The 22,138-nt window shown below is 42.4% G+C and overlaps 1 protein-coding gene across 1 annotated transcript; it reads left to right on the forward strand.

The window, feature by feature from the left end:
• The first annotated feature begins 1,732 nt into the window (after positions 1-1,732).
• surf6 (surfeit 6) lies at positions 1,733-9,707 on the forward strand. Its single transcript, XM_043707851.1, has 4 exons — positions 1,733-2,037; positions 5,813-5,980; positions 7,932-8,017; positions 8,828-9,707. Exons 1-4 carry the CDS (start codon positions 1,938-1,940, stop codon positions 9,512-9,514), a joined length of 1,041 nt encoding a protein of 346 aa, XP_043563786.1. The 5' UTR covers positions 1,733-1,937; the 3' UTR covers positions 9,515-9,707.
• Positions 9,708-22,138: the final 12,431 nt, after the last annotated feature.

Consider the following 22,138-nt stretch of genomic DNA (forward strand, 5'->3'; position numbering starts at 1 on the left):
GCAATAGTGTAGGGGACGAGTTGAGAATAATTCACAGGTCGGCGTGAATAATTCACAGAGGTAGGGAGGAGGGACTTGGAGGAGGGGCGTTGGAAATGTGATAGGTGGAAAGAGGTCAAGGTGAGGGTGATAGGTGGGAGTAGGATGGAGGCGGAGAGGTCAAGAAGAAGACATTTCCAACTCCCCTCCTCCAAGTCCCTCCTCCCTACCTTTTATCTTCTCCTTTCGGGCACAGGCCCTTCTTCAGGAAAGAAGGGCCTGTGCCCGAAACGTCGAATCTCCTGTTCCCTGGATGCTGCCTGACCTGCTGTGCTGTTCCAGCAATAAAGTTTCAACTTTGATCTCCAGCATCTGCAGACCTCACTTTCTCCCCGAAGGGTCTGTTTCCATGCTGTACATCTCTATGACTCTATGTGTAAACAGTATTCATTGTTTTGCATTTTGCTTTACTCTAATCTGGAGGTGGACTCAAAATTCCAACTGAAATGAACAGATGCACAAAATAATGAAAAATGCTTGTATATTTCTTGTATATTGCTGGCCTTTATATCAAGAGGAGTATAAGAGAAGGGAGTACAAGTCAAGGTCTGGACAAATAAAGCCCTGGCTAGATCAGACCTGGAGTACTGTGAGCAGTTCTTGGACTTACCTTAAAAGTTTTTTTTCCCTCTGGCATTAAGAGTGCAGTGTAGGACAGCTGGAGGTGGGATTACACAGAATAGGGTATTATTTAAGGGTTGATCCACTCAATACTTTCAAGCTATTAAGGGGAACAGACTGAGCAGATAGCAAGAAACAATTTCTGTTCATTTGGAAATCTATGATTAGGGAGCATAATCTAAAATTAGATCCAGATCTTTCAGGGTAAATTACACAGAAAGGTTTTTTACGGTACAAAAGTGGCTACACGTAAAAAGATTTTCATTGGTTGTAAAGCACTTTGAATCATTCTGTGGTCAAAAAGGTACATCATGTAAATCTTTCTTCGAAGCTTGAAAGCTGTTCAGTGAACAGTAATTAGTGCTAAATCAACTACCTATAAATTAAAACTTTAGATTGATAGATTATAGCTAATAAGAGAAGATACAGAATATGATGCATAAATGGGTATATCAAATTATATTGCTAAATTGACCATGATCTTTATGTTGGCAGAAGAAGCTGAAAGGAAAATCAGCCTATTCAATTTCATACTATCTCTAACTTTTTCTTGTATATTGAAAGTAGTCTCCTGTGTTTTCAAAGTTCCCTGATCACTGCGACCTCTCAGTTCTAGCTATATGGTATTTGTAAATCTTGTGTACTAACTATTGAAAGTTCAGTCTCATTTTTATCACATGGCATAAAATTAAAATCGATCATTCTTTTTAACTTTTGAAGAAGGGTCACTGGATCTGAAACATTGACTCTGCTTCCACTCCAAAAATGCTGCCAATTGCTGTTGAGTTCCTCCAGCAATTTCTGGTTTTGGTATCAGATTTTCAGCAGTTCTTTGCTTTATTATTCTTTTTAATTTGTTGTCGCTAATATGTGGCATGCTTGCCTGTGCTGCTAATCAGAGGGCACAGTGGTCATCAGACTTGGTGTGAAGTGAATGGAGAAGCTTGAGGAGAGGGAAGTCCCTTCAACCACTCTTGTCCTTGACATCCTGCAATACCTCACGTCAGCCACTAGGACAGGGTTATGGGCAGTTTCTGACGCAATCACAATGTGCCAGGTGAGCGAAGCTGGCTGCAGAATGATGACGTAAAGGCACACATGGGAGCGTGCGGGTGAAGTATTAAAACGGGATTGAGCCTAATATTAATTAACTGGTTCATCAGTACTTTTCGATGAGAAGTAGTCGTTACTGTTTTTAATCTGCTGCCCTCCAAACGCTTAGTTTTCCACCGTATCTGTACTTAACCCACTTTCATTGGGAAACATCTGGATCAGAAATGGCTGATCCCAGTCTCGCTGCAAAAGACCAGTATTTTCAGAGTTTGGGAAGCAAAGTGTGCGCATCTCAGAATCAGGAGCCGCGTAAACGAAAGCTGGGTAAGGAACGCAATACAAATCGTAATACTGAGGGGGATTTTTCTTACTCCTGATTAACGAATGACATGGGGCGAAAGCAGTCCTGGTAGCAATGTTCAAAAAGTCAGGCATTGTAAAAGAAACTAATATTGTGGAACTCTCTAGAGCAGAGAGACTTATGACTTCATGAACATAATTATTTGCGTCACACGTAGACAGGATGGTTAAGAAGGCGTTTAGCACGCTTACCTTCATTGCTCAGACCTTTTGCGGGAGGAATTGGGCTGTCACGTTGACGTTGCACAGAATATTAGCCAAGCCTTTTCTGGAATAATGTGTCCGATTCTGGCCCCTGTTATTGGAAAGATATTATTAAGCTGTTCAGGGTTCAGAAGAGATTTACCACGATGTTGCTGAGAATGGAAGGTTTGAGTTAGGAGAGGCTGGGACTCCTTTCACCTGGAGCCTAGGAGGTTGAGGGATGACCTTTGTGAGAAACAAAGCTCACTCACTTCAATAATTTCAGTCCGAGACAAGATCTGAAGCAATCAGTATATTTATTATACGCTTGAAAGCGTAGTGCCTAAAATAGACACACCGAGTTTAGCAAGTACATATTTTATATAGGATTCACTACTCCAAACCCAGTGCCTATTACTATTGCTTATCTCTTGCCGTATCCGGCCTTGTGCATAACAAAGTACAAGTTTTACTCGGCCATTTCACCACATCCTGCTATGGCCCATTGTTAGGTATATCCTTCTTCATGATTATCTACTACCTCCACATGTGCGATTTCCTTCCTTTCCCTCACCATATTGATCCTTATGACCTTTTAATTGGGGTTTGTTTTTGTGTTTTTGCAAAAGTGGGAAACAGATGCTTATACCTACTGCTTGCACAAGCATATCTGGCTTAACCTACATCCTCACAGCACCTTATCTATTTGTCTACCATTGTTAGCAGGCATGTTTCATTCTTGCATTTACATTTTAGCTAATACAAAAACAATTATATATTCCCTCCACATAGTTTTCATTGTTGTTGACTCAGCTCTTGGGTTGAAACAATTATACACTGGTGTGAGTGCATTTACCTTGCATAAGTAATTATGATTGCAGAAGTAACACTACTTTACCTATATCCCACACCTTATAGAGAATTTATAAAATCATGAGTATAGCTAAGATGTCTTTTCTGTACGTTTGGGGATTTAAAGACTAGGGATTACGTTTTTAAAGTGAGAGAAAGATTTAAAGAAGATGGGGGGGGCAACATTTTTACACCGTGGTTTGCATGTGGACTGAATTTCCAGAGGAACTGGTGAGTGGGAGTACAGTTACAATGTTTGAAAGACATTTGGATAAGTACATGAAGAAGAAATGTTTGGAAGAATATGGGCTAAGTGCAAGTAGGAGGGACTAGTTTAAGCCACTGCAGGAGATATTTGCAGGACACAATTTAACAGGTGAGGATGATGCAAAATTAGACTCATTGCACTTAGCTGAACAGTATGACAGATGTAAAATTCTGAATTAAACCATACAATGTAGCATCTGTCAAAGAATAAACCCAAGAGGTCAATAACTTTAAAAGTTAACTATTTCCCTTTCGTAGATGCTACTTAACCATATCCAGCATTTACTAGTTACTCCAGCATCCACAGTAATTTGCACATTCACATTTTATAAATACAGAAGCAAAAGGTAAATTGGGATTGTAAAACCATGGCAGAAGTAAGGGTTAGAGATTGGTGGCTAATCTTTTTGGATTGTGGAATCTGGAAGTGTTAATGACAGTAAAATATTTTCAGTAATAGATGAATTAAAGCAAAGATAGTTGGAAGTACCATCTACAAATACAACTCACCTAACCTCCTCCCACAATACTTTCCAAATCCATAACGCCAGTGTCCAGATGGAAATTGGCAGCAGATGCATGGGAACAAAACCATCTGGAGTCTTCCTCCAAGCCATGTGCAACTATCACTGTTCCTTCACTGCTATTGTATAAAATCCTTGAACTTCCTTTCTAACAGCACTGTTGGTGTCCCTGTGCCCCAAGTTCTGCAATGGTCCAGCTCATCTCCACCTTCTCCAGCAATTAGGAATGGGCACCTTCTGACATCTCATGAAAGAATTTAAGATAAAAAAATCTTATTCTGATTATAGTTTGAGGATACAATAGGAGTATAATGGAAGTAAAATTGTGAGCTATAATTCTGGGAGGATGTTAACTTGTGAAGTCAGCTTGTATCATTCACAAGCTAATCTCCAGATTTCAGGAGAATTATGCACAGACAGTGAATTCAGGAACTGTTTAATGGACAGAATCAATAGGTGAATTGTTGGCGGTTATCACTGAAAACTGGAGAACAGGAGGGTTGGTTTAATTCTGAAGTACATTGATAAAAATTAACCATTTAGAAATTCTGTAATGAAAATACTGAACATAAAGCTGGAGTAAATAAATCAAGATTTAACATTTTGTGTTGAGGCCCAGATGCAGTGTCTCTCATTGAAACAACATAGAACGTTACAGTGCAGTACAGGCCCTTTGGCCCTCTGTTGCAACGACCTGCGAAAATCATTTGCTGCCCATCTAACCTCCACCATTCCATTATTATCCACATGTATATCCAATGCCCATTTAAATGCCCTTAACGTCAGCGAGTCTACTACTGTTGCAGGCAGGCTGTCCCACGCTGCTACTATTCTGAGTGAAGAAACTACCCCTAATATCTGTCCTAAATCTATTACCCCCCCCGCCCCAAATTTAAAGCTATGTCCCCTTGTGTTAGCCTTCACCATCCAATGAAAAAGGCTCTCACTGTCCACCTTACTTAACTCTCTGATTATCTTACACATCTCGATTAAGTCACCTCTTAACCTCCTCCCCTCCAACGAAAACAGCCTGAGTTCCCTCAGCCTTTCCTCATAAGACCTTCCTTCCATACCAGGCAACATCCTGGTAAATCTCCTCTGAACCCTTTCCAAAACGTCCACATCCTTCCTGTAATGCGGTGACCAGAACTGCACGCAATGCTCCAGGTGCGGCCTTACCAGTATCTTGTACAGCTGAAGCATGACCTTGTGGCCCCGAAACTCAATCCCCCCCAACAATAAATGCCAACACACCATATGCTGCCTTAGCAACCCTATCAATATGGATGGCAACTTTCAGGGATTTATGCACCTGGACACAGATCTCTCTATTCATCTACACTGCCAAGAATTTTACCATTAGTCCAGTACTCTGCATTCGTGATACTTCTTCCGAAGTGAAATACCTCAGACTTTTCCACATTAAACTCCATTTGCCACTTCTCAGCCCAGCTCTGCATTTTATCTATGTCCCTCTAACTCACAATATCCTTTGGCACTATCCACAACTCTGCCTATCTTATTTACTAAGCCATCCTTCAATGCCCACATCCAAATCATTTGTATAAAAATGACAAACAGCAGTGGCCCCAAAACAGATCCTTGTGTCACACCACTGGTAACTGAGCTCCAGGATAAACATTTCCCATCAACCACCACCTTCACCTCCCCAAATCCTTTGATCCCTTTAGCACCATCTTCTTTCAGCTAGCCAATTTCTGATCCAGTTTTCTTTTGTTTTAAATTCTGATGAATTATATACTGTTTCTCTCTTATACAAAATGCAGATAATTTTAAAGTTACTGAGTGGAGACTAACTTGTAGAAATATTCAGGTGATGCTGTTAATTATTAAATGTGAATTAAATAAAATCAAGTCCTGTTCAGGTTGTGTGGTTTTGTTTGTATCTTTAGTTTCTAAAAAGGAGGGCTCAAAAGCTCTAACCCAACCTAAAAAGAAGAAGAGGAGGAGAAGAAAGGAAGCTCTAAAGGAGCTGAAACATTTTCAACCAGTGAGTGGGGGTCAGCCTAATACCGTTCAAAATGGAGTGAAAGTGGACAAAATCCAGCAAAATACCAGAGGTGTGAGAATTCTGTCTTGCTATGAGTATTGTTTCCCTGTTCTCCACTGAGGTAGTGAAATTAATCTCCTTTCACAATTTAGGTACTTAGATTAAATTCTTTTACACTCTTTATTATCATTGTTACCTCTAGATTCCAATATATTCCTGGCTGGTCTCTTACATTTTACCTTCCCATAGACTGGACGTTATCCAAACTCCAGTGCCTGTGTATTGATTCACAGTGAGCCTTGTTCACCAAATACCTCTGTTCACCTACCCACATTGGCTCCAAGAAAAGCAAGCTTTGATGTTAAAAGTCTCATGCTTGTTTTCAAAACCCTCTGAGGTCTAGCCCCTCCTGAAATCTCTAATAAATACTTTTAATCAACCTATTTCAGATGTTAATACAATACCTGTCTGGTGCAGGTATAACGTGAATCCTGACCTTCCAGCTGAGAGATAGGGATATTACCACTGCATTGCAAGAGCCCCAGTACTGGCTAACTGCAGGCAGTTGTAACTGGTTTAGTCTGGAATTATGACTGATATGGACTGAAGGGTCTGTTTCTGTGCTGTATGACTCTGACTGTAATATCCCTCACAAACTTTTGTGTTTTCCTCTAATTCTAATATCTTACATATTCCTATTTAAAATTACTATGCTATTAGTGGCCACGCCTTTAGATTGCCTAAGTCCCAAGCTTTGGAATTCCCTTCCGACATGTCACCACCTCACGTTCCTTTATAAAAACTCTTAATACTGACTTTGTCCAAGTTTTTTGTTATCTGACTATTACCTCCTTATGTATCTTGGTGTCGTATCTTCATTTATACTGCTCCTTTGAAGTACCTTGGGATGTTTTATTATGCTATATAAATATGCCTTTGTTTATTCCCCATCCTCATCTGCTCCCAGCACACTCATGCTTTCACCTTTACGTCGAAAATATAAATGCAGAAAACAGGAGCAGGATTAGCCCATTCAGCCTTTTGAGGCTGCTCTGCCATTCATCATGATAATGGCTGTTCACCCAACTCCATAGCCTGTTCCTACTTTACACCTCCCCAAATCCTTTGATCCCTTTAGCACCAAGTGCTAAATCCAACTTCTCCTTCAAACCATAAAATATTTTGTCCTTGATTGCTTTCTGTGGTAGTGAATTTTACGGGCTCCTCACTCTCTGGGTGAGCGGTTTTCTCCTCACCTCAGTCGTAAATGATTTCCCCTGTGTCCTTAGATTGTAACCTCTGGTTCTGGACCCCACAACTGGAAATCCATCCTGCATCTACCCTGTTCAGTCCTGTTTCTAGGTTTCTATGAGATCTCTCTCCATTCTTCTGAACTCCAAGTATAATCCTAACTGAATTTTTTTTTAAAAACCTGAACTTGTATGTAATTCTCATCATCCCAGGAATCAGTTTAGTAAATCTTTGATGCACTCCCTTTATAGTAAGAGTATTCTTCCAAAACTGCTCACAACGTTCCAGTTGTGGTATCACCAATGCCCCTGTAATTGCATGATGTGGAGGAACCGGTGTTGAACTGGGTGGACAACGATAAAAATGACATAACAACAGGTTTATTTGTAAGCACTAGCTTTCAGCACTGCTCCTTCATCAGGTTGTTGTGGAGCGGGACCATAAGACACAGAATTTATAGCAAAGGATTACAAATATTTGTTCAGTGTCTCATTTCAGTTGCATGATGCTGTAATGTTTTGATGTAAATTCTGTGTCTTATAGTCCTGCTCCACAACTACCTGATGAAGGAGCAGCGCTCCAAAAGCTAGTCCTTCCAAAATAACCTGATATTGTGATTTTTAACCCTGTAATTGCAGCGAGACATCCCTGCTCCTGATTATTTTTGTATTATCATATTGTTTTAAAGCTTTTTCTACATAGCTAATCTACGTTTAGTACAGATGTAATTGGTGAATATGATATGTTATAACTTTAAACTTTCCTTTCAGTCAGTGAAGTGAACACAAGCTCGTTTTCAACAGTAAATATTCTTCGTCAGAGACTACATGAGAAAATCCAAGAAAGCCGCGGTCAGGTAAATTTTGATATGCCTTACATTTTGTGTGCTGGGTATATTTGGAGTCACTATTGGGTCACCTAGTCAGTCAGTTAGCTCTGAAGTGAATACAAGTTAAGTAACTATTAGTTTGGAAAAAGAAATTCAAATTGTGTCTAAATGCAGTGAAAGACGCTTAACTGGATTTGGATTGAAATATTATTGATTGAATGAATATCAAACTTTATCTGTTTTTAAACTTTAATGTTTACAGTTCCCCTGGAGAATTAATTAACCAATGCTTTTGAATTTTAAAGTATATGTAAAAAGATTCAAAGATCTGACAGTACAATTCTGGGTGCCACAAAATAGAATGGGATTATTGAATGTATATTTTGAATTGTTTTTTTAAACTAGTAATAATTTCACGGTATATAAAGCTTTTTGCAGTCAGAGATGTCAGATTAGAATAGTCTCAGTTAAATAGTAACTTTACAGTCTTGACCCCCCCCCAAGCCAAAATTCAAATCCTGGCAAAATATTTGACTGTAGAGACCTTTGTTAGAAAGGGTCTTTGTTTTTTAATTTGTATTGGATTCTGGGAGACTATAATTGTGAAAATGCCTCCATTTACAGGAGACTAATTTAATACCAAGTAATTTGATAAGTAAATGGGACAAGTGGAATGGCATGCAATTTATTGAGAGTAATTCTAGTTTTTTTGTCTGTATTCCAAGCAAACTTTATATGTAGTCTACATAACTTTCCAGCTATTCACTACAGATTTTCATTTACTACCTTTTCATTACTCTGTCATCAATTGTGTCATGTCTTGTGTTTTTTTGACAGTGCAATCCAAAAGGCTTGCTTCCTGAAGAATTAGAGAAGAAACGGCTGCACAGAAAGCGGGAGAGGGAAAAGAAAAAACAGAAACGGAAAGAGATGCGAATGAAAAAAGAACAGCAAATTGTTCAGGAAGATAGTATTGCAGCAGAGGCTCAAGATACAGAGAAAAAAGACACATCGAAGAAAATGGAAAATCAATTGCTCTTCAATAAAGTGGATTTGCCATCTGAGGTAGTTAAAGACAAAAAGATGAAAAGAAAAGAGAAAAAACAGAAAATTAAAGGTGGCATCACACCTCTCACTGGTAAAAACTACAAACAACTTTTATCTCGACTGGAAGCCCAAAAGAATAAGATTGAAGAATTGAAGATTAAAGATGAAAATAAGGCAAAGGAAGTTGAAATGAAGATGAAGTGGACCAATGTTCTGTACAAAGCTGAAGGCCTGAAAATTAAAGACAATGAAGAATTGCTGAAAGCTTCACTAAAGCGAAAAGAAAAACTCAAATCCCAACGGCAGAAGAACTGGGAAAAGCTAACAGAACATGTTGTTGAAAAGATGCAGCGTCGTCAAGATAAGAGGAAAAGAAATATAATGCAAAAGAAGCATGCCAAGATAGAACGGAAAAAAGACAAGGCAAGAAAGAAAGGACGTATTCTACCTGAAGATTTAAAAAAAGCAAATCTTTGAGAGAAGAGTTGAATTTTGTATTAACATAAAATAGTCTCAAACCTACACTGTGACCAATTTTTGTAAAGCATTGATATACAATGGTGTTGCTCACTAGTATTTTATTTACTGTATTATATTGAGTAAAGGATCCTGGCACTGTTAAATATGTTACAAACAGATTTTCTATCAACATTAAATATTTCCACCTTCATAAATAGTAAATTATTTGACTAATCAAGTATATAATGGCACAGTAATATTTTCTTGCAGGATAATTCAGTTCATGTAGCTGAATCAAATTCTGCCCTGATCAACGTTTGCTGTTAAGAGTGAATGTGTAAATAACGGACTCTTTAATGCGTAATCATAGTATCCCAACACTGTGGAAGCAAGCCGTTCAACCCATCAAGTCACAATCTCTGAACAGCATCCCACCCAGACTCAAACTCCTACTTAATCCCTGTAACCTTGCATTTCTCATGACTAATCCACCCAACCTACACATCCCTGAATGCTCTGAGCAATTTAGCATAGCCAATCCACTGAACTTGTACAGCTTTGGACTATGGATGGAAACCACTGCAGGCACAAGGAGAACGTGCAAACTCAATGTTGGATTCAAACCTGGCTCCCTGAGGCAGCAGTGCTAACCATTCAGCCGCCCTGGCCTCTATACTCCTGATAGACGTCATTGCTTGTAGCAGTGAGAGTGGAAATTAAAAATAATGACTGACTTGGCAAGATGGCGGTGATTCAGTAGAACTGCCGTGGATGGCTCTACCTAACAGCCAAGGCATATTGGTGTTTTTTTTAACCATCCCCGGCCAACTTTTTTTTGTTTGATTGCATTACTGAACATTGCCCAGGAATGTCTGCAGCCTGTGTTCCACATTTCCAAAAGTATGCTCCAGAACTGCCCCACCCACAAAGAGAGTGACAAGGCCAAAATGACTACAATTGTCACCTCGCCCATGTACAATAGCTCCACCCTCGCCAACTTAGTTGGAGGAATTGTTAATTTGAACTAACAAACAACACATTTGTTGACAATTTGGAGTGGGCAGGATGCCAAAAGGAAAAGGAGCGAACAAACATCAGCAAGGAGGACACTCTCCTGCAGCACTTTGTATGCCTGTGGCCGTAGCAGCAGCCCCTCCCGAATCCCCCCTGGGGGACCAGACGGGGACTCAGGAATTGGTGGCAGTGAGACTTAGTGCGAAGGTTGAGGCTGCGATCAAGGAGATCCATGCCAAGGTCCAACCCATTGCTTCCATGCTGCAGAAGCAGGCCCTTGGGGAGCAGGTGGAGGGTCGAACCACAGCCTCAGAAGTGATAATTGAGGCCTTGTTAGGACAAATCCATATACTGAAGCAGGAAGTGTGGGCCTTACGCGATCAGGTCAGAGGGTGAATCTTCAGATTGTCAGGCTTCTGGAGAGTGAGGAAAGTGGGCAGCCAGTCAGCTTCTTTGCAAGCTGGCTGTCGCAGTTCCTGGGCTTTCAAATTGAATCGGGACGGCTGCATATTGAAAGGGCGGTGCACAGGTCTAGTCCGGTACAGCACCCCCGCCTGGTCTTAGTGCACATCTTCATGTACAGGGCACAAGCAAAGAGAGATAGAAGCCTGCAGATCACTGGGGGAAGATCCACAGGCACTGCTGCACAAGGGGTCAAAAATTACATTTTTCCAGGATTTCTCAGCCGCTGTAATTCGAAAGAGGAAGTTCTTCAATGAAATTAAAAAGAGGCTGAAGAACCTGGGTATCCAGTATTCCATGAAGTACCCTGTGGTGCTCCATTTCAGCCACGAAGACTTAGTTTATATCTTGGCGGATAAAGCCAAGACCTTTATAGACACTTGAAAATAGACCGATTGGTCTGAAGAATACCGTTAATGTTCGTCCTCTTTTCCTTCTTTCCCAGTGTTTTCCATTTTCCCTTATTTTTCTTTCCCTAATTTTTTTTTTAAGAAAACAGATCTTGGAATATGTTGTTCCTATTATATTTTTATAACTGGATTTTATTATGGGAAGTTTTGTGGGCATCCTTTGTTGAATTCCCTTTTTTTTGTTCTTTCTCTCTTTTAGTCACAAGTAGGGATGACATGAAACTGGAGATGGGTAGAGTGCTTATCCTGACTTTTTCTTTTTGTTGACTTAAGGATCATTTCCTTGTTTATTTACTTTTGTTTGCCTAAGGCTGGGGCACAGTCTGGGCCTGAGGGAGATGTGCAGGAGGGACGTGTCCCCTATGGACAGGGGAGAGTGTCTTCCATTCAAAGTTTTATAGTTGGTTTTCTTTGTAGTTTTTTTTGGTAGTAATAGCTGTTTGTAGTTATGATAGAATAGTTTTTGTATACACAATTCGGCGACTCTGAGTCTCCATTTACTTATGCTCGGCATATTTGCAAGCAGGGTTCTCCCTCCTGGCGGTTCACGGGTCTCTGAAAGGGGATATGGCTAAGTGGCTTGTTAAAGGGTGCATCTGGAACGTCAAGGGAAATCATTCGCCTGTTAAAAGGGAAAAAAGTGCTTTCTAGCCTTAAGAGGGAAAGGGTTAACTGCCCTGTTGCAGAAAACCCATCTTAACGATGGGGAACACCTGAAGTTGCAACAGGGGGGTTATGTTTGGGTATTCTTTTCATCCTTTACTACTAAAAGTAGGGGAGTTGCTATACTTATGCAGAAAACCTTCCATTCACATTATTAGAGCAGGTGAAAGATGAGCAAGGGCAGTTTGTGATACTTAAAGCCCTGATACATGGGGAGAAATATGGCATTTTAAATATCTACTACTCTCCAGCGCATCCCCTCAAATTTTTGATTGATGCCTTCTCTAAGCTGAGTGCCTTTGGAACACGCACATTATTATAGGGGGGGGGGGGGATTCAATTGCCTTTTGGATCCAACAGTGGACGGGATGCCTAGTGGCCCCCCAACAATTTCTTTGCAGGTCAAGCAGGTGACTGACTTATGTGAGGAGTTGGGACTGGTGGACATTTGAAGATGTCTTCACCCTACCAGCAGGGACTTCACCTTTTTTTCAAATCCACATAAATGTTACATGAGGATTGATTTTTTTATTTGGCTCCTTCGACCCTTCTGGTTTCGATAATGGGTTGTAAAATTGGGAATATTACTATCTCTGATCACACAGCGGTATATTGGGGGTTAAGGCCAAGAGTGAGGTGCTTGGTTTGCACCACTGCCATCTGGATCCTTTTCTCCTTAAGGATTCCAAATTTGTGAAATATCTTTTGAGGGAGTTTTGGGAGTTTCAGGAGTTCCTGACTATCAACCCAGGCACGGCTAGTAGTCCTTCTATGCTATTGAAGACCGCTAAGGCCTTTGCTAGGGGATTAGCTATTTCCTATTCGGCTAGCCGGAAATGACAGAAGGGGGAACAGCAGCGTCTACTTGAGACACAGCTGAAAGCCGCTGAGACAGCATATTTTGCGAGGCCTTCAGTGACTAAGCTACAGCGAATCACAGCCCGAAGGGCTGCCTTGAATTCAATACTTACACAAACTGCAAAGAAATCATTTGCTTTTGTTAGACAAAGGATGTTCGAGTATGGGGATAGGTCAGGGAAGTATTTTGCATATCTGACTAGGAAAAAACGTGCTCCCTAATCCATTACTGCAGTTAGAGACAGCACCGGGGTTCTTACATACGATGCCAAAAGGATTAAGAAGGCTTTTCGGAGTTTTTACTCTGAATTGTATCAGTCTGAAGGTTGCGAGGATAGGAGAGCCAAAATTGAAGCCTTTTTAAGAGCCTGAACCTCCCAGGGATAAGCTTGGAACAGGCCTCTCTCCTCAATACCCCCTTGACAGTTCAGCAAGGCAGCTAGGCAACTTCAGAATGGAAAAGTGCCCAGCTGTGATGGTCTCCCTGGTGAGTTTGACAAGGAGTTTATAGAGATTCTGTCAGGACTGATGCTGGAAATGTACAATCACTCCTATATGAATGAATGCCTACCACCACCTTTGAAAGAAGCTAATGTTTCCCTCATTCATAAGAAGGGGAAAGTTCCTCAGGATTGTGTCTCACACAGGCCCATCTGTCAATTAAATGCAAATTTTAAGATTCTATCTAAGATTTTGGTACTAAGATTGGAGAAGGTATTGCCCTATATTGTCAAAAGAGGACCAGACAGATTTTATAAGGGGCCATAGGTCTTCTATTAATATTAGAAGGTTGCTGACTATGATCCAGGCATGTCAGCAACGATTGATCCAGGGGTTAGTGATTTAGAGTCATAGAGATGTATAACATGGAAACAGACCCTTCGGTCCAACCCATCCATGCCAACCAGATATCCCAACCTGATCTATTCCCACCTGCCAGCACCCGCCCCATATCCCTCCAAACCCTTCCTATTCATGTACCCATCCAAATGCCTTTTAAATGTTGCAATTGTACCAGCCTCCATGACATCCTCTGGCAGCTCATTCCATACATGTAGCACCCTCTGCATGAAAAAGTTACCCCTTGGGTCCCTTTTATATCTTTCCCCTCTCACTCTAAACCTATGCCCTTTAGTTCTGGACTCCCCCACTCCAGGGAAAAGACTTTGTCTATTTATCCTATCCATGCCCCTCCTAATTTTGTAAACCTCTATAAAGTCACCCCTCAGCCTCTGACACTCCAGGGAAAACAGCCCCAGCCTGTTCAGCCTCTCCACATAGCTCAAATCCTCCAACCCTGGCAACATCCTTGTAAATCTTTTCTGAACCCTTTCAAGTTTCACATCTTTCCAGATAAGAAGGAGACAAGAATTGCGAGCAATATTCCGACAGTGGCCGAACCAATGTCCTGTACAGCCACCACATGACGTCCCAACTCCAGTACTCAATACTCTGACCAATAAAAGAAAGCATACCAAATGCCTTCTTCACTATCCTATCTACCTGCGACTCCACTTTCAAGGAGCTATGAACCTACATTCCAAAGTCTCTTTGTTCAGCAATACTCCCTAGGACCTTACCATTAAGTGTATAAGTCCTGCTAAGATTTGCTTTCCCAAAATGCAGCGTCTCGCATTTATCTGAATTAAACTCCATCTGCCACTTCTCAGCCCATTGGCCCATCTGGTCAAGATCCTGTTGTAATCTGAGGTAGCCCTCTTCGCTGTCCACTACACCTCCAATTTTGGTGTCATCTGCAAACTTACTAAGTGTACCTCTGATGCTTGCATCCAAATCATTTATGTAAATGACAAACATAGAGGACCCAGCACCGATCATGGTGGCCCTCCACTGGTCACAGGCCTCCAGTCTGAAAAACAACCCTCCAGCACCACCCTCTATCTTCTATCTTTGAGCCAGTTTTGTATCCAAATGGCTAGTTCTCCCTTTATTTTGTGAGATCTAACCTTGCTAACCAGTCTCCCATGGGGAACCTTGTCAAACGCCTTACTGAAGTCCATGTAGATCACATCTACTGCTCTGCCCTCATCAATTCTCTTTGTTACTTCTTCAAAAGTCTCAATCAAGTTTGTGAGCCATGATTTCCCATGCACAAAGCCATGTTGACTATCCCTAATCAGTCCTTGCCTTTCCAAATGCATGTACATTCTGTCCCTCAGGATTCCCTCCAGCAACTTGCCCACCACCGGCGTCAGGCTCACCGGTCTATATTCCCTGGCTTGTCCTTACCACCTTTCTTAAACAGTGGCACAACGTTAGCCAACCTCCAGTCTTCTGCAACCTCACCTGTGACTATCGATGATACAAATATCTGAGCAAGAGGCCCAGCATTCAAGAGTTCTAGGGTACACCTGATCAGGTCCTGGGGATTTATCCACTTTTACCCATTTCAAGACATCCTCCAGCACTTCCTCCTCTGTAATATGGACATTTTGCAAGATGTCACCATCCATTTCGTTACTTTCTCTATCTTCCATATCCTTTTCCACAGTAAACACTGGTGCAAAATATTCATTTAGTATCCCCCCTCCATTTTCTGCACCTCCACACAAAGGCCATCTTGCTGATCTTTGAGAGACCCTATTCTCTTCCTAGTTATCCTTTTGTCCTTAATGTATTCATAAAAACACTTTGGATTCTCCTTAACTCTATTTGCCAAAGCTATTTCATGTCTCCTTTTTGCCCTCCTGATTTCCCTCTTAAGTATACTCCTACTGCCTTTATACTCTTCTAAGGATTCACTCGATTTATCCTGTCTATACCTTACATATGCTTCCTTCTTTTTCTTAACCAAACCCTCAATTTCTTTAGTCATCCAGCATTCCCTATACCTACTAGCCTTTCCTTTCACCCTAACAGGAATATACTTTCTCTGGATTCTCGTTATCTCATTTCTGAAGGCTTCCCATTTTCCAGCCATTCCCTTACCTGCGAACATCTGCCCCCAATCAGCTTTTGAAAGTTCTTGCCTAATACTGTCAAAATTGGCCTTTCTCCAATTTAGAACTTCAACTTGTAGATCTGGTCTATCCTTTTCCATCACTATTTTAAAACGAATAGAATTATGGTTGCTGGTCCCAAACTGCTTCCCCACTGACACTTCAGTCACCTGCCCTGCCTTATTTCCCAAGAGTGGGTCAAGTTTTGCACCTTCTCGAGTAGGTACATCCAGATACTGAATCAGAAAATGTTCTTGTACACACTTAACAAATTCCTCTCCATCTAAACCCATAACACTATGGCAGTCCATAGATGCAAGTGCATTTCCTTAGATGCAGAGAAAGCATTTGACCAGGTGGAATGGCCATACCTCTTTTATGTCTTGGAGCCGTTTGGGTTGGGTGGGGTCTTTGCTAAGTGGGTGGAGGTTTTAAATCACCACCCTCTGACCGGGATCATCACCAACAGGGTGAAGTCTGGGAACTTTAGGACAGGTAGGGGTAGTTGTCAAGGCTGCCCCCATTCACCATTGTTGTTTATGTTGGTGATAGAACCGCTGGCAGAGGCCATTTGTCAGAACATCGACATAATCGCTGCGGAAGTGGGATCAAGGGTATACAAAATTACACTGTGTGTGGATGATGTCCTTCTGTTTTTATTGAACCCGATGACCTCCGTTCCCTATCTGATACAGTGTAGTAATTCATTTGGGGCTATTTCAGGATATAAGATCAACTTTACTAAGTTGGAGGCTATGCCCTTGGGGGACCTCAAGGAAGTTCCAGAGGCTGAAAGTGGCCCTAGGTTCCCCTTTAGATGGTCACAGGTGGGTTTCTGATACCCAGGTATCTTTATTACCCCCATGTTTGGTCGGTTATTTCGGACTAATTTTGCTCACCTGCTTGACAATATTTGGCGGGATCTTCAGAGATGGGAGGCTTTTCCAATTTCTTAGTTGGGCCAAATAGCCCTTATTAAGATGAATGTCCTCCCTCGTTTGCTTTATCCCATGTGTATGCTCCCTATAATGTTTTCTGGGTCAACGTTGGGGAAACTTATGGGTTGGCTTAGTTCCTTCGTCTAGTGTCGTGGACGGCCCCTCATCAAAATTACTAAATTGCAGTTGCCTCAAGGATGGAGAGGAGTTGATTTCATAGGCATCAGGAGTTATCAGTTGGGTTCCCTGTTGTCCTTTGTGTGCGATTGGGCAAGTAACTATCCAGTCTCAGTATGGCTGGATATCAAGGCCTCCCAGGCAAAGTGCTCTCTTATTAACCTATTGTTCATGGATAAGATGAGGACAGTTATGGACCACTGCCGGAACCCCATTGTTATTAGTACAGTCAAGGCATGGAGGGCAATGCGCGAGAGTGAGAGTTGCTTATCCAAGACTTCGCCACTTACTCCCATAGTTGGTATGCCAGGGTTCCGACTAGGGATGGTGGACTCAGGGTTCAAACTATGGGCGGCGAGAGGAGTTTCAAGTTTGGGAGACTTGTTTGAGGGGGACGTTATGATGTCTTTCGAGCAACTGAGCTGCAAATACTGGCTGCCCAGCAGAGATCTTTTCTGTTTTTTTCAGGTTAGGGATTTCATCCAGAAGAAGAATACACTTCTCACTAAGCCCTATAAGCCAGATACAGAGAGATTGTTGCTATGTTCCACAAGCACCCTTTCGGTTAGTGCCCTTAATCACCTGCTGAGGGTAGGGCCTGGCAGCATATCAACTGGTTATGTGAGGTTTGGGAGAAAGAGTTAGGAGTGGAGATCTCTTCTGAAACGTGGGAGGACATATGGGAGAATGTGCGAAAGATCTCAATTTGTAATAAGACATGCGCTTTGCAGTTAAAAGTTCTGCATGGGGGTTCATTTGGCACCGGACCATCTGGTGAAGTTTAAAAAAGGGGCATCGCCAATGTGCCCCAAATGTAAAATAAGTGTAGGTATTCTTACCCATTGCTTCTAGACATGCCACAGACTCCATGCTTATTGGAGCGTCGTGGCAGGAGAGATAGGGAGGGTATTGACGATCAAAGTTAAAGTAGACCCGATATCTCTCCTAGGTCTACCGAATTTATCATCTTTAGACGGGCATAGGAAGAAACTATTTAACATTCTTACTTACTGTACATAGAAGAAAATTCTGATGAATTGGATGTCTAAGGAAATTAATTCTGGAGCACGTTCCCTTGGATTTTTTTTTACAAATATGGTGCACCACAGAACAGACCTTTTTTATAAGACATAGCAGCCATTTTTGAGTTATTTGGACACAGATCTGTCTGCTATCTTAATCAGGGCATTCGTTTAACCAGGATGGGTAGGTTCGCTCACCCCTGGACCCTGGAGGGGTGTCTCCTGAGTTAATACAGGTACATATACAATGCTCTCGTTTTTTTGTTTGGGAGCTTTGCACCGAACATTGTTATTTTGTGTTATTGTGTGTCCTTTTGTTGTTTTTTTATTTTATTAGTCACTTACTTATTGGTGTTGTTTTGCACAGTGTTTGTTTTGTATTATAGGGTAGGTTAGGAGTTAGTAGATAGTAATTGAATTGTAATTTGCATTTTTTTATTATACTGGTATTTGTCATATTTTCAATAACTTTATATTTTTGTAAAGTCAAAAAAAAATTTTTTTTTGCTAATAAATATATTTACAAAAAAATGTGCCTGGTCTTTTGAATGAGAAACTCATCATATTTGGGATTGTTTATGAAACAATAAATGGGCACTTTAGAAAGGACGTGAGATAAACTAAACTTTCAAATGAAAAATGAATCTGAAGATGGTGTTAGTGTGAGTGTCAACTGAAATCTTACAATATACCAACTTGCCCATATTTCAGGTAGTAATCCAGAGATTGGCAACCTGGACATTCTGTTTTCTGATTTCACTCTTAACTGTTCAACCTCTTTCGGCAGAACCTCCTTTAAAGACCTACTAATGTCACTGGTCAAAGTGCGGATGACAACGATGATGATAGGAGCTCTACCCCCTTCCAAATACTTTTCTAGCCCTGAGGAGATATCCATAACCCTGGCACTGGATATCAGTCCATCTTGCTTGTCAATAATGATAAATCTAAAACTTTAGTATTCAATTCACTTCCAGTTCAGCTCAAATTAATTTCAATGGATTTTAAATCCCTCAAATTTTGAAGACATAGCTTATATATCTTGATTTTCCAAGAAAATTAGGCACATAAGTTCACAGGCTGAGAGGAACACAACATCCATTTTAGTAAAGCATACAACTTGAACTGATAGAATAATGAAAATTGAGATGTTTGTATTATTTTAGCTTAAGTGCCATACAACTTCAAAAAAAAAACTGGAATTGCATTTTGTTTACCTGTGCTTTGATGTTTAAAAAATGCATCCTTCCTGCCAATGCTGCAATTTGGATCAGAAACAACTGTGCTAAGCTCAACTATGGGTAATCAAAAAGGAATTAAGGGAGAGCTCGCTGGAATGGGCTGGGAAAGGAGTTGTCAAAAAGTGTGGCGTTGGAAAAGCATAGCAGGTCAGCCAGCATCCAAGCAGCAGGGAATTCGATGTTTTGGGTATAAGCCCTTCATCAGGAATGTGGGGGTGGGGGGGAAGGTGGGGAAGCTAAAAGATAAATAGGAGGTTGGGGGTGGGAGCAAGGTAACTGGGAAGGCAATAGGTAGTTACAGGTCAGGGGTGATAGTGAAAGGTGAGAGGGGAGTGTGGAGCAGATAGGTGGGAAGGAAGATGGACAAGTAGGGCAGTTCAAGAGGGCAATGCCAAGTTGGAGGATTTGGAATGAGTTGGGTGGGGGGAAGGGAGACAAGGACACTGGTGAAGTCGACATTGATGTCATGTAGTTGAAGAGTCCCAAGGCAGATGATGAGGCGTTCTTCCTCTAGTTGTCGTGTGGTTTGGATTTGGTGGTGGAGGAGAACTGGGACTTGCATGCCCTTAGCAGAGTGGGAGGGGGAGTCGAAGTGGTTGGCCACAGGGGCGGTGGGGCTGTTTGGTGAGTGTGTTCCAGAGATGTTCCCTGAAACGTTCCGTGAGTTGGCATCCTGTCTCCCTAATGTAGACGAGACCACATTGACAACAACGGATACAGTGGATGAGGCATTTGGATGTGCAGGAAAATCTCTGCCGGATGTGAAAATATATTTTGGAACCTTGGATGTACGTGAGGGATGCAGGTTTTACACCTCTTGTGGCAGCATGGGAAGGTGCCAGGAATGGAGGGTGAGTTGGTTAGGGGGCATGGACCTAATGAGGGAGTCACAAATGTAGGAGGTAGAAATGGGGGAACGATAATTTGCTGTACCTGGAGATTAGTGCAGTGGAAGGTGAGGACCAGGGGGGTTCTATCCTTGTTGTGGGTGGAGTGGTGGGGTTCAAGGGTGGTGGTACGGGAAGTGGAGGAGATACGCTGGAGAGCATCGCTGATAACGTGGAAGGGGAAATCGTGGTCCTTGAATTAGGAGGACATCCAAACTCATAGTCCCAGAACCCCACACTGCCCAGATCCACCTCTTACCCAAAATCCACAAACCTGACTGCCCTGTTTGACCTATTGTCTCATCTGCTTCTGCCCCATTGAACCTATCTTCTCATATTTTGATACTGTCCCCCTTGGCCCAGGAACACCCACATATACTTGGGACACCATCCACACCCTCCACCTCCTCCATGACTTTCATTTCCCCAGCCCCCAAAGCCTCATCATGTAAATGTCCATCTGCCATGGCAAAGGCCTCGAAGCCCTCTGTTTTTTCCTCTCCCATCAACCCAACCAGTACCCCTCCACTGACACACTCATTTGATTGGCAGAACTGGTGCTCACCTTCAACAACTTCTTCTTCGAATCCTCCCACTGCCTTCAGAACAAAGGGCATGGACACCCACATGGGCCACAGCTATGCCTGTCTCTTTGTAGGATATGTGGAACAATCCATCTTCCACAGTTACACTAGCACTATTCCCCACCTTTCCCTCCACTACATCAATGACTCTATCGGTGCTTCTCCGTGCTCCCACAAAGATGTTGAACAGTTCATCAACTTCACTGATACTTCCATCCTGACCTTACGTTCTGCTGGACCATGTCAGACATCACCCTCCCCTCCCTGAACCTCTCCGTCTCCATCTCCAGCAATTGCCTCAATACGGACATCTATTTCAAACCCACTGACTCCCACAGGTACCTGGACTACACCTCCCCCCAACACCAGCACACACCCCTGTTCCCCCATCAACCCCCACCTCCACTCCCTTCCCCCCCAGAAAAACACAATCTCTTTCTCCTAATTCCTCCAGCTCCACCATATCTGCTCCCAGGAGGAGCAATTCCACTCCAGGACATCTCAGATGGCCTTCTATTTCAAGGACCACAGTTTCCCCTCCAATGTGATCAACAATGCCCTCCAGTGCAAATCCTGCACTTCTTGAACCTCTGCCCTCAAACCCCACCCCTCCAACCAAAACAAGGATGGAAACTCCCTGATTCTCACCTTCCATGCCACCAATCTCCATATACAGTGCATGTCCGCCCTCCCCTCCCCCATCCTCCACTTCCTTGCCATCTCACCTCCCACCACACCTCTGTCCAAGGGTCCAATGGATCTTTTCATATCCAGCAAAGATTTTCCTGCACATCCAAACACCTCATCTACTGTGTCCATTGCTCTCGATGTGGTCTCCTCTACATCAGGGAGACAGAACGCTTACTCATGGAAAGTTTCAGTGAACACCTCTGGGACACACACCAAACAACCCCACTGCCCTGTGGCCGACCACTTCAATTCCCCCTCCCATTCTGCCAAGGATATGCAAGTACTGGGCCTCTTCCACAGCCAAATCCAAGCCACCTGATGGTTGGAAGAAGAAGGCCTTATCTTCTGCCTTGGGACCCTTCGACCACATGGCATTTGCATTGACTTCACCGGTTTCCTTATCCCTCCTCCTGCCACCTCATCCCAGATCCAACCTTCCAACGTGGCACTGTCCTATTGAACTGTCCTACCTGTCCATCTTCCTTCCCACCTATCCGCTCCACTCTCCCCAGTGACTTATCACAACCCCTGCGTCTACCTATCACCTTCCCAACTACCTTCACCCCACCCCCACCTCCTATTTACCTCTTAGCCCCCTTCCCTCCCTCCACATTCCTGATGAAGGGCTTATGCCCAAAACATCAACTCTCCTGCTCTTCAGATGCTGCCTGACCTGCTGTGCTTTTCCAGTGCCACACTTTTTGACTCTGATCTCCAGCATCTGCAGTCCTCACTT

Source organism: Chiloscyllium plagiosum, chromosome 18, assembly GCF_004010195.1.
Source record: "Chiloscyllium plagiosum isolate BGI_BamShark_2017 chromosome 18, ASM401019v2, whole genome shotgun sequence".
Lineage (NCBI taxonomy): Eukaryota > Metazoa > Chordata > Chondrichthyes > Orectolobiformes > Hemiscylliidae > Chiloscyllium > Chiloscyllium plagiosum.